Below are 13,196 nucleotides of genomic sequence, written 5' to 3'. Positions count from 1 at the left end.
AGACTTGACATTTTACAATGTAATCCGCCGGGGATGAGTGTGTGCGAGTGTGCTTGAGAGATTAATAGAGATGCTGTATATGCGGGTGGTGGCGAACTTGCAGTGCAAACAAGAATAGTTTGTTGTTTACAGGTGTCAGTGCTGGACACATTCAAGATGAAAGACATCCATCAATGCTAGAGGTCCCCTAGCCTCCAAGCTTCATGCATTTAATGCCAAAAAACACAACAACATGATGCATCAGAGGCATCAGTGGCTCTGTGCTTATTTGTCTCTCACACACACACACACACACACACACACACACACACACTTACTCTGAAGGCGGTGCCCTCCTCGATGATGGTGGGCAGCTGAGAGAGGCATATGTCCACGGCCAGGTCCCACGCTTGCCTGTAGAGAGGAAACACACACACACCGCATGTAAGTGACATCATATGTCATGAGGAAGATCCTTAAATAAAACTTATTTTCAGGACTTTCCAGGAAGAATAACAAAAAATAAATAAATGAATAAATAAAAAAAAAACTGCCAATCACATTTGGTAGTGTGGGATGGCCAAAGGAAGATCGCATTAAACTGTGGCACCGTTTGCTACCTTTACGAGTTAGAAGCTGCATATATCAAACAGCTAAGACTCAAAATTCTTTCCATACCAGGCATGAACTGAGACCCTGAATCCAAGAATTTAGATCCAGTGATATTTTCTAAAGAACAATGTGTGCTAGCGATGTATTACAGGGTAAGGACTCTGTGACACTTCACCTTATATCCTATATACCAGAACTCCATATGAGTCCAGGCCAACTGTCGTAATACCTTCATACGATGTTGTCCACAGTGACCCTGGTAACAAACAGACTAATTTTATCCATATAATTTCCAGAGTCTTGGAAAATAATTTGTATGTATCCTTCACCTTAATGCAGGAGCAACAGTAAATTTGGTGCGGTGGTATTTTTGTGGTGGTTCTCCAGTCTTGGTGACTGTACGCTACACATGTTTTAAACCATAAGCAACATGGCTCATTTCACACAGCTCATTATTATTGGGCTTCAGGACACTGTGTAAACTGGAAACGCCCCCAAAAACAAACCATGGATGTTCAGAGTGGCGGCCAATTTCCAAAAATTTCCAAAATAGTTCTTTACATAACAGAAATAGTCTTGATGTCGATTCTCTGGCCTTTAATTTATTCCATTTTTAACCAAAATACATGTAAATATTAGGGGTGCAACGATACACAAAATTCACGGTTCGGTTGGATACTTTGGTGTCACGGTTCGATATTTTTTCGATACAAAAAAAATGTTCATGCCTTTTTAATTTGTCATTTATTAAAATTATAAATATATATTTTAACTCAAAAGTACAGTTTTTAAATTTAACCCTAACCCTTGTGCATGTTTTTTATTTTGACAGCGAATGCGCACCTGCGGACCACTTATGTGCAGCCCTGGTTATTTAGCTCGTCATATTGCAGCCACAGAAATTATTTTGTCCATGAAACCATAAAGCTGCACTTTCTTTTTGCCTTATAGTCTGATTTGTCATAACTTCTCCGTTTTGTGGTAAGCTTTTCTTTGGCTGTCACTTCTTCACCCTGACCTGTCTTATTTGGCTCAGCAGAACTAAAATATATATCCTGCTGCTTTTACACACGCACTCACATAAGCTCAGCGATTCTCTGCGCGATCAACCTCTCACATGTTTAAGCTGCGGGAGATTTCACTTGTCATGTTTGTATAGTAAGCTAACGATTGATAAGACAATGTCAGAGGAATTGGTGCACAAATTATCATCACTCACAGATCAGTGCTGTCGCTCTCTATACACTGTTCCTGTGATTGCAAAGTGAAAGCAAAAAAACAAGCGCAAATTCAAACGCGATTTCAATATGTCACATATTGGCAGTGGCTCACCGATGCCAATGACATAATTACCCAGCTACATTTCTGAAAGAATGCAAAAGCATTGACATATATTTTTCCTACAATAGCCCGACGGGCAGGGCAGAGATAGATTTTGGTAGCCCGACTGGAAAAATCGCTAGCTCCAGGACGTCGGGCTAGCGATATTGCGAGCCCTGTATCTGATTGAGGAATCACTCATCTTTGGAAAAGAGAGTTTATTACAGAGAAATGTCTCTTTCCAAAATAAAAGTTATACTATCCGCTTCTTCTGGGCTATATTCTCAGCAGCATAAGGAGAATCATGTGCTAACGGCTGTCTAAATGACTCGGCTAAAGTTAGTAGCATGCTTGCTTTTTTTTGTCTGCTTCCACTTGTCTTTGCACTAGGATGATGTCGGTGTAAATGTGCAGTCATATTCGTTGTGTTCCCACTAGTGCTTTCAGGTTAATCTCATTGAAATGACCTTAACGCCACAACACGGCAAATCTCCGTTAACAAGCTACCGCCGATGCCCCGTGCATGGGGCTAGACGGCCAACACGTTAATGAGCTAACTGTGCTAACACACTAGTTCACACCCATGTAATTGAGCATTGCGTGGCACATCCAACATACTGTTTTACTTTAGTCCATGACTCGCTTACCTTCAGGGTCATACGTCACATGAAAACCAAAATAATTCCAAATGCCAGATCTGAATGAGAGTGGGGGAGGTGCCCTGCGCTCTTCCTTCTGACTATGCTGTCTGTGTTGAGCGCTCAGTGAATCTGCGTTTGACTACTCCGCCTAGGCTGCACTGTCGAGCCTAGGCGGAGTAGTCGAACGCAGATTCACTGAGCGCTCAACACAGACAGCATCATCAGAAGGAAAGTTGATAAAATAAATTACAAATTTTGTATTGTTCATACATATGCGTACCGAACCGAAAGCACTGTATCAAACGGTTCAATATCGATACGAATATCGTTGCACCCCTAGTAAATATTACATTTTATTGCTAAAGACTTGGCAGGGATTTCACTATTTACTGTTTTTTAACCTCTTGGTATTCTCCAGATTAACCTGAGTCTTGTCCAGGGTTGGAGGTAAGCTTAGGGTTGGGTTTTGTTTTAGCACCATCCTCAAAAGGTAAACTCTCAGATCTACTGATTCTCATGTAGCCCCAAGCAGAATCAACAAAAGCAGGTCATAAACCAGACCTGGGCCATTTTTTCCATCCTGCCACTAACACTCATTTTGCTCAGCTCACGTTTTCTCCCTCGCACTCCTCATCATGCACACGGGCTTCTTTAAATTCGCAGCCTGAGGTCCTGAGGAGGGCAGTGAGGAGCCTTTAATCCCGTTGGAAACACAAGCTCTCCTCTCATGGCCATCATTTCTAATTCATGGGGTTATGCAACTCACATCAAACCTTATCACAGCTTCTCTTTTCTCTCTTTCTGCCCGTCTCTCTTCTCCCTTCACTTTCCAGCTCCTTATTGCAGACAATTGAACTCTGGGCCTCGATGGGGCTTTTTCCCCTCAGTTAACAGGAGGCGGGGGTTGAGTCATGTTCCCAGTCGATACGCAGCAACGTAATGTGATGCTGAACCACTGATGCTGAGTTCACTCTGTCTGAGACTCCTGCTTTAATGGCCTTTCCCATTATCTCAATGTGATATAATAGAGTTGCACTCTTGGTCAACAGCACATTGTTAAAGACATAATGGACCCACTGATGAATGTGTAACATGCAAACATGCAATACAGCATGTAGAAAGCATTTGTGGCTATTCCAGCTTCTGTCAGCTGCTGCAAAAACAGAAGCGTATATCTATTCAGGAGCCGGTGTAGTCGCCTTCCAGTGAAAATATTACCCGTGCAAACACACACTACTGCTCTATTAAGAACAGATGCTGCTCGTTTTACAGTGTTGGTGCCATATGAGGCCTAATTTTTGACGTACTAGCCCTGATTATATTCATGCACTGTTTCAACTAAGACTTCTGTTTACATGAATATCTTACATTGCAGTTAGCAAACAAATGATTCCTCTAGATGCACAAGTCAGAGTGCTGTATTGTGTTATTTTGTTTTTATCCAACTCATTTTTAAAGACAAACGTGGAACAACACCTTGCTAACCAACCCAATCGGGTTTAATCCTCGTGCTTATTTAGACGCTACGCTGAAGTTGCTACAGTAGCTTTAGACTAGCTGGGCAACTTATTTCTAGAAGTGTGATGAGGCTGGCTTAAAAAGTGAGCCAGCCTCCATAGACACACATATGAAGTTGTCGAAGTTTAAAGCAATAAAACATTATGCACTCCACACTGTATATAAATGCCACTTGTTTTGCACATATTCAACTCTGTATATTTTATATATTTTATTATTATTATTATTTTTTTTTTTTTTACTATTTAATTTGTAAAAATGTGTATACACACACACACACACACACACACACACGTAGGAAAATATTTAGTATACACATCCAGAAATGCATACACTATTATATATTGTACATATATTTATTAGTTTCAGGTTGGCCATTCTTGTATTTTGCTCGTTTGTGTTGTTGTGTTTGCACATCTCTGTTGCTTGTGGGGCTCGCACACAAGAATTTCACTCGCATGTGCTGTGCCAGTGTGCCTGCACATGTGATGTGACAATAAAAGTGATTTGATTTTGATTTGATAAAAAGCCTTTTTATAGTCTGATACAAAGAAAGGGTTTGGTCTCAGTGGGCAGCTTATCCCCTTTTTTAATAACTCATATCCAGCCTTGACTGACAGTCGTCCTGACATAAGGAGTCGACCGGTGTCGGCTGGGCCTCATCGTCGCTCATCACTGAATTAGACCTCTGCTCTGTTTTGTGCTGCTGATGCTTTTTGGAGCATTTTTAATTGAATTACTTCTACTGACCACCCAAGCAGGTTGTGCAGACTAACATGTAATATGAAGTCATGTGAAGGGAGGGACAAAAACCACACTGGAGATGTGATATCACAGGCACAGGCCAGTGCAACAACAGAGGAGGGAATGAGCTTACTTTAGTTAGCCATAAAGTGAGTAGATGGTGTGCAGCTACTGAAGAAAGAAGATTCAACAAACTAGAAAGTGAGTCAGTGACCTTCATTATACCCAAGTTGGACTGTTTGCAGTATTATAGTATGTGTATCCTTAACACTTTCAATTTCATGCTTATCATCAACACTGGCACTCCTATGACTCCATCTAGATTCAGTGCAAACTGCAATTTTTTCAGGGTCACATCATACTGTGACTGCACTGCTGCTAAGAAGTTCCCCACTTAGTGGAAACCGCTTCTTTCTCCACTGTAACTTAAAACTATATATTACTTGTAGTGCTGTTACTTAATGTAATGCTCCGTTTGCCATACAGCAACTTTAAAACTCGTTTTAAAATGCTTCTTTAAATGTGATCATATTTGCTTCTAAAGGCCTCTAAAAGACAGGCGTTATCATTCTGTTCCCTGTTGGCTAGGAGGGCAATCCTACGGAGGTGGCGGGATGCTGCCCCTCCCAACAGTGGTTATATGACCTCATGTCATGTCTAAAACTGGAAAAAAAAAAAAAAAAAAAAAAAAAAAATCAGACATTTACTCCAGAACTCTACTGGGAAAAATCAAAGCATGTGGGGTCCTTTCCTTCATGCATTTCAAAATCTATAAGAATTTTTCAGCAAACTCTCTTATGTCAGGTGTGGAAATACAGTGTACAGGGCAGTGACCTGGGTGGGATTATTTTGCAGGGATTAAGTTATGTTTCTCTCTTTTCTTCTTCTTTTATTTCACAGCCTTAAATGTACGGGCTGATTACCCCGAATGTACAGACCATCTGTAATCCCTTTCTTCTCTTTTTGTCCATATGTATAAAAAAAAAAAAAACTCTTAATAAAAAGACATTGTTTAAAAAAATGTGGCCATGTGTGACTGCTACTGATGTTGTTATACGAGCTGCTTTCCTTAGTTTCGGAGAACAATTATTGTTGGTTTTAGATACAGTTTGTTTCTTGATATGGTACAAAAAGTAAAACTTCTACAAGTACAGGAGGGAAGACGCTGCTGGAGCATCCTTCAGAGTTATGGTAATCATTAATAGATCCATTGGCGCTGACAGAGCTGCGAGAGCCTTATTTTTGGACATATGATGTTAATATTATAAAAAAATCGCTCTGAATTAAACGTGTTTTCTCGGTTTCATAACGTCAAGTACTGGGATTACAATCTGTGTGCACACATTGCCAACAAATCTCCATCCCTGCTGGTGTTTATGTAACCCAGTGGTGTGGAAACCAGCAGATAGAGCAGTGCTATCAGCGAGGACACACTCACGGGGAGGAGGCTGCTGCACTGTTTAGGATGACAGCATTAACTTGGATGATGTCTGCGAATCCGAATGAGTAACTCATCACACCAAAGCCCGTCTGTGTGCGATGAGGGGACAGAGCAGGGGACCAGTTGGCGCTGACTAAGCTCTTTTTGTGTGTGCGAGTGCGTTGCCTGCAGAGAGTGGTGCAGCAACGCGCAAACAGGAGCGCAGATATAAAGCAGACACACACCCACGCACACTCCCACACTAAAACTGCCCACGAGGGAGCAATCAACCTGGGGTTTATCTGCTCTCTCCCATCTCCTCCATCTGAATAACAATTGCTGTTGGTGTTCAGGCACCAACATCGATCAACGAGCACCCAAACTGCTTAATTCCTCCTCTATGTTTCCCTTCCTTTCCCATCTATGTTCATCCAAACTTTTATTTTTCCACCAGCCTTATATCTCCAGCACGTCCCTTTTTCATTGTCCATTCGGTTTAATTTTCTGCACTCTTAAAGCGCCTCTCTGCTGTTAATCTGTCGTGCTTAATACTGCATGTGCTGCTGTGAAACAAAGTGATACTCTTCATTTCTTTGGCGGTAAACTGTAATGTACCCACTAAAAAAAAAAGTGGGTAGGCATGAGAATGAAAGGCTACTGCTTCAGTAAAGAGCAGTATTCTTTACAATAAGTGATGCCAGGCTGTTACACAACAAGTCACTCCTCGAGGCAATGAGAGTGAGAGATTTTTTTCCCAAACACAAGCCAGATAATGAGTGGGAGAGATGGAGGGAGGCATTTATAGAAGACCAAGAGGAGAAACAATAGATAGTGGGAGAAGTGTTGGTGTAAGTAAAGCAAGATAGACGATGGGATAATGTTCCTAGCAATGCCTAAAAGACTTTAAAAGCTCGTCTCTGTGTTTACAAGTGTAGTTACGAGAACACATGACTAATAAATCAGTAAAATGATGCAGAAACTTGTCAGTCCCAAACTGTGTGAGTATAAGTAAAACCTTTAAACTCTTATTTTGTGTTATTAAATAATTCAAAAAGGTTTTTTCTTTTTCCCCCGGTTTATTTTTGTGGTGTGGCTGCTTTTAAACTAAATCTGCCATGGCTGACACAGATAAAGACGTCCCACAAAGTCTTTTAACATCCCCCAGAGGACAAGTGCTTTTTCGTTGCTTTCAGTCAAAAGGTGGACGCATTTGGCTGCAGGTTAATGTGAGTGGGTGGGAAAAGAAACGGCAGCACTTTTACTCTAAATCCAACCTGTCTCGTCTCTGCACTGCATTTATGTTGACTACAAAATAGATCTGAGGCACAGAAGGGTTTCAGCAGTGACGCTCCTACCAAGTAAAATGACAGAGATGAGAAATGACCATGCAGAGTCATCTGTTCTTTGTTTTAAATGACGCTCGTCCGCACAGTCACCACATCAGGCTACAGCAACAAGGTTCTGTAGTGTGCAGACAAAGTGAGCATGAGAAGAGCAAACACTCTTCTCATGCCACGAAACAAAAGAGGAAAATAACTGCAGTTCCTCAAATGACCACTTGAGGCCGACACTAAGTTTTACAGCAGATACATGCTAACATGCTTACAGCATGCTACAAACAACAGTTCTGGCCTCCATGTGTAAACAACCCAGTCAGGACAAACACACAGGTGGCCAATTGCCCGTTTTGATTTAATTCCTCACAATTTTAATTCATAATAAAGGCCAGGCCTGCTGTTAAAGAAGGGAATGTTCAGCACTTGGGTGGACTAAAAGACACCCAAACAGGTTTTGTTTGGATTGCAGATGCAACGTGCATCTTGTGATAGCTAATAACTCCCTCAGCTTCACCCATCGACCCAGTTTAAAAACTGAGGCTTAAGTTTTAAGCGTTTAGACATAAGTTTTAGTGTTCGACCGTCCTGATGCAAAGATAAAGAATTTTCTATTTAAAAACACACACATTTGCCGAGGAGAAGAAAAGAGGAAGGCTACAGAGAACATTCATGGATGTAGTGGAGGAGGACAGATGGTGTGACAGAAGAACATGGTCGGGAATAAGGATGAGATGGAGGCAGGCAGGCCGCTGTGCGACCCCCTCGCGTGAGCAGCAAAAAGACTTCATATGCAAAGGTGTATTTGTGAATCATAAAGATATACATAGAGTATACAAGTACTTTTCCATATCAGAACATACTTTCCTGCTTTGTTACTGGTATTACAGGTATACTGTGAAAATTACCAGTCAATCAACATAAACACAGACTTTGCCCCGCCCCTGGTGAAGGCAGCTGTGTGCCTCTGCCATGTGGGAGAGAGCAGCACATGGAGCCAAACTGGAAACTGTCAACATGCAAAGATAAATGAGAAACAAGATTCGTGGAAACTAAACTTAGTATAAATGAAGAGCATGCATATGCTCCAGAGAAGCAGCAAATAAAGACACCTACGTGTTTTGGCTTACACTTCAACATTATATTTAGAGGTTGTGAGAGTAAATAAGGCACTTTTAATATGTTGTAGTAACTGTAGTTACACAGATGGGTCTACATTTTTACGCAGACCCTGACGCACCCTGTCCTGTTTTTGCTTATAGACTAGAGTGACAGCAACGCTCTTGGTCACACTGCTGCACATACAGATGCTCAGCTACTGTGCACCTTCTCCTGCTTCTGTTTTCAGACAGAGCACAGAGCTGTTTCTGCGACACGGGTAAAACAGGCTGCAGTGCATCCGGTAGTAAAACAAACACTGTCATGCGTGAGCACGATCAGCTCTGGTGTCACGCTCTCAGGTCGCTTCTTCTGACTGGATTACTCTTGAAAACAGAAGATTTGAACAGCAGGCGGGTGGCACGTCTGTGAAAACGTCTACTGAATGCACAAAGATGAAGTTGAATGAGAGCTCCATAAACTCTCTACAAGTGCAGTTAAACTCCCAGAAATATCTCACTGCATTAAAAGTGTTTATCCTAATTGCTTTGGTAAAATGAGGAATTGCAAAACCAAACTAAATGGTCAGAAAGACTCAAAGTAATTCCTGATGGAAAACAGTTTCAGACATTTAACATTTAACAATCAAACCCATAACTTTAGAACAATTGAGCCCTGAGGCAGATTTTTCCTTTTGTGCATAAGATGCCAGACTCATGGCCTTTTTTAATAGCCCCACACTAACAATCATTAAACAGGCACACATAAAAAAGGCAACACTGTCTGCTCTCTAATCATAACGTGTGTTTGTTAGAAAGTCTGTTCAAACTCCAACTGCAGTGCGCCTGAACAAACAGCAAAGCCTCAAGGATGACTCTCCCTCGTACTCTTGCCTTCTGCTTTGCAAAGCTGTGGACATCTGTGTTACCGGTGTGCGTGAAAGTGAGCCCCGAGCTCCGTTTGTGTGCGTCTTACCACATGGCGTGCATGTATGTAGGGGGCAGGCGGGGGCTGCTGACTGGTGTGCAGTTGTATGACCTCATTATCCTCTCTGCTAACAGAAAATTGCGAAACAAGCTGGCCACCAGCAGGTCCTGACGAAACAACTTCTGGAACAAATCTGCAGAAAGAGAAAGGGAACATCAAATGATTTAAGTGAACACAGAGATAAGTTTGCATGTGGGAGGAAACGGGGGCCTGAAAGACTCGATAAACAAAAAGAAGCTTAACTAGAGCGAGGCGACTACTTTAGAGAAAAATGGGCTACTTTGTTTGTATGCTTAGAGAATATAAAGGGCAGGAAAATGCAGATTTAAGCCGTGTCGCAGTCACGTTTTCGTCAACTCATTAGTGTATTCACCAATTCACTGTAATGGGGCCAGGCCAATCCCATGGCAATCTCTTAGCTTATGATTATGATTACTTCGCTTGTGTGTTGGGGATATTTTACGAGACACTGTCTGACAGCTTCTGTGCCCACTGCTAGTGTTGGGCTGTTTAAACACTGAAGTGTCATTGTGTGTGTGTGTGTGTGTGTGTGTGTGTGTGTGTGTGTGTGTGTGTGTGTGTGTGTGTGTGTGTGTGTGTGTGAGAGAGAGAGAGAGAGAGAGATTTGGATTAGGTGTGCAGTGCCTTCATTACAGGGATTCTTTCTGATGCGAGATGCTTCATTAACAGCAGAGCCCCGAGGGTTTAAAAGGCTTCTGCAGCCATCAGCCTTGTCACATTGCTATTCTAGCTGGGATACAGTTTGTCTCATGAGAGTCTGAGCCCTCCTCTGTGTGGATGTGTGTTGCATTCAACAGACAGGTGGCCAATGAGGGAATCTGCGTGCGATGCATGCAAACTGTAACAACATGTAGAAAAAAAGGAAATTGTGTGCGTCTTTATCTGGGGAGGCTGAGCTTGAGGGTAACGGCTAATGGCAGCGCTGTGTGTTGTAAGCAGGAGTTTTGCTACGTGTGTGTGTGTGTGTGTGTGTGTGTGTGTGTGTGTGTGTGTGTGTGTGTGTGTGTGTGTGTGTGTGTATACGGGTTTTTATGTCTGCCAAATTATGTTTAAATGATGTCCCCAATTACTCTGCTAGACGCTCCAAACACAATTAATCTCAATTTGAGCAGCCAACCTGCACGTACTGCACTTTTGGCATTTTATAGAAAACAGCTTCACTATTTTCTACCACTGGGGACGTTCTCAAAGTTTTAGCACTGCTGATGCGTCACTACTGCGCAGTTTTTATTAGGTGCCCTAATTTGAGCTCCCTGAGAACTGAAACACATGGGGTCATTTCATTTTTAATCACTGCCCAAACATGTTCAACTAAAGATTGCAGCGCGCCTCATGTTCCTCATGTTCCTGCATGTTTGCTTCTCTAATCATTTTAGAAGAAATTAAACTCTTACCTTCTTTTTCATAATTTATTGTGATATAAATATGTTATAAGGCTTCATTGCCCCTAAATAGAGAAATACAACAATGGTTTGATTTATGTTCATTTTCAAAAATGGATATTGACATTGACGGAAATATGCCAGATTTGATTTAATTGGCTGATCTTTATCTTCTGGCAACTTAAACCATATGCATTAAAATGAAAAGAAAAAAGCACCAGGGCACATACAGCAGCCCGTAAGTGCATAAGTGATGGAACAATGACATAATGTGCAAAACAAACATTAAATAGAAGCAAATAAGCAGAACTTCCAGCCACTCATCCAGATTTATCCATTTCATTTCTGGATTAGAACTGACTTGTATTTTAGCTTAAACTAACTGTTATTGTGGGTTGTTAAGCAAGAGTATCTGTTCAATCTGTTTATTGTATTAGTTCATATATTTTGGTTTTGGTAATCCCTGCTATAAAGTTCTGTGACTGAAAAAAAGAAAAACAAACAAAAACTAAACCAAGGTCAAGGAAGTCACCTTGGACACCACTACAGTCACTTCACTGCTTCTGCTAATTGCTGGAAAATGTCAACGCTTTACCTTTAATTTCTTTTTGGAGAAGAGGATGAAGTCAGAGGGGGCGCAATCTGGTGAGTGGGATGGGCAGTGAGCAAGGACTATGATGACATGGCCAAAAGCAAATTCTGGCTTTTTCATGTGCTCTGTGACGGCACCCTGGCACAAGTACGTTATGGAAATTATGAGTATTTATACCCTCTTAAAGAAAGAGCTGTTCGTGAAATGAGGCTGACCAGATCTGAAGGAGAACGAGTTGCACCAGGCATGGTCATCCGATTTATAGCTTCGAAACTCACACAGAGTACCATAAACCTGCTCCTACACCAGCTCTAAATGTCAGGAAACGCATTGCGTCTCTGCTACAAGCAGCTCGGCTTCCCATGTAGAGCCAAAACATCCAGAATCACCATCAGACAGCAGTCACTGGACTCAAAGTCTCCACTGGGATTAACCCTGGTTTAGGTTTCCCTATTTAATTAGACCTCAGCAGACAGGCGGGTTAACCCCAGAAAAATCCATTACTGTGCACAGTTTAGCTGGTTTGCAGCAGATGCTGTCGCTCAGAAACCTCGGCTCATTTTTGCCGTATCTAGCAAAACACTGGCAACCATCAGTGGCACTCTTCAGCCACACTGACTTCTCAGCCTCTCGCATTCACAAGATTTTCATAAAACCTGACCTGGACTGAAACACTAAGTTTGATGTCCACAGAGAAATCACAGATGTGCACCTCTAAAGCTCGCTGAGGTTTTTTAGCTGATGGTTTATTTTTTAGTGTGCTTTCCAGGCTGTGATATTTTCCCAGTGTCTTTCATTCCCAACATTTGTTTTGGAAGTTGAGATGAGTTTAATTTGGGATGCACTCACTTTCCATCATAAGAAAACTATTTCTAACCCAACTAATGTCTTTCTTAAGATCTTTTAAGGTACATTATTTTGGTGAGAACAGCTTGCTCACGACTGTTAAACAAAACTGTGTGCCTGCGTGTGAGCGCCTCACCTCTGGGCAGAACATTCCAGGCGATCGTGTCGGTGATGGCTGTGAAGATCCAGTTGAGCTCTCCGAGGGGAGTGCGTCTGTCATTGAGCCTGCCAGGGATCCTGCAACACACACAACACAACACAGATGGCTGTGTCAGCCGCGCTCACTGTATGTAACATAGTTTACTCAGAGGACAAAGTGGCAACTGCTCAGTACTATCATCACAACACATCTGAAGAAATTTACATTTGCACTTAGGTGCTTACTCAGAGGCCGAAAAGAAATGGGAGGCAGGATGTGTGTGCACTCATACACTTGTGTGCAGAACACATACTGTAACCCTGTGAGCACAAGACCCGAGACACAGAGCGACATCAAAGATACATGCACTGTTTAGCTCAGATCATATGTGAGAGCCACGTGCAAAAGGCTTCAGGTTGCAGTCGTCACGTAATAAACTCCAAGTGGACTTTTTAATCAAGTTAATCACAAATCAATTTGTGCGTGCATCTGTCATTGTCAACAGTAATTAAGATTTGTGTTCCACTGCAGCAGCTCGGGGCGGCTACATATGTTTGTAGGAA

The 13,196-nt window shown here is 42.0% G+C and overlaps 1 protein-coding gene across 4 annotated transcripts in view; it reads right to left on the bottom strand.

Annotated features, from left to right (window-relative positions):
• The window catches only part of rptor (regulatory associated protein of MTOR, complex 1), a 208,250-nt gene that overhangs the window by 71,310 nt on the left and 123,744 nt on the right, over positions 1-13,196 (bottom strand). For all 4 annotated transcript variants that reach the window (XM_085278008.1, XM_085278009.1, XM_085278006.1 and 1 more), the window contains 3 exons: positions 12,631-12,731; positions 9,642-9,786; positions 318-393 (listed from right to left, as the gene is read on the bottom strand). In XM_085278008.1, coding sequence (XP_085134134.1) covers positions 318-393; positions 9,642-9,786; positions 12,631-12,731 — 322 coding nt within the window. The remainder of the gene's footprint in view (positions 1-317; positions 394-9,641; positions 9,787-12,630; positions 12,732-13,196) is intronic.

This window comes from Mchenga conophoros, linkage group LG6, assembly GCF_057382185.1.
Source record: "Mchenga conophoros isolate Kocher_MC1m ecotype Shallow Benthic linkage group LG6, M_conophoros_male_GT1.1, whole genome shotgun sequence".
Taxonomy (NCBI): domain Eukaryota; kingdom Metazoa; phylum Chordata; class Actinopteri; order Cichliformes; family Cichlidae; genus Mchenga; species Mchenga conophoros.
Note: the sequence above shows the minus strand (reverse complement) of the source record. Positions and strands in the feature narration are given on the sequence as shown.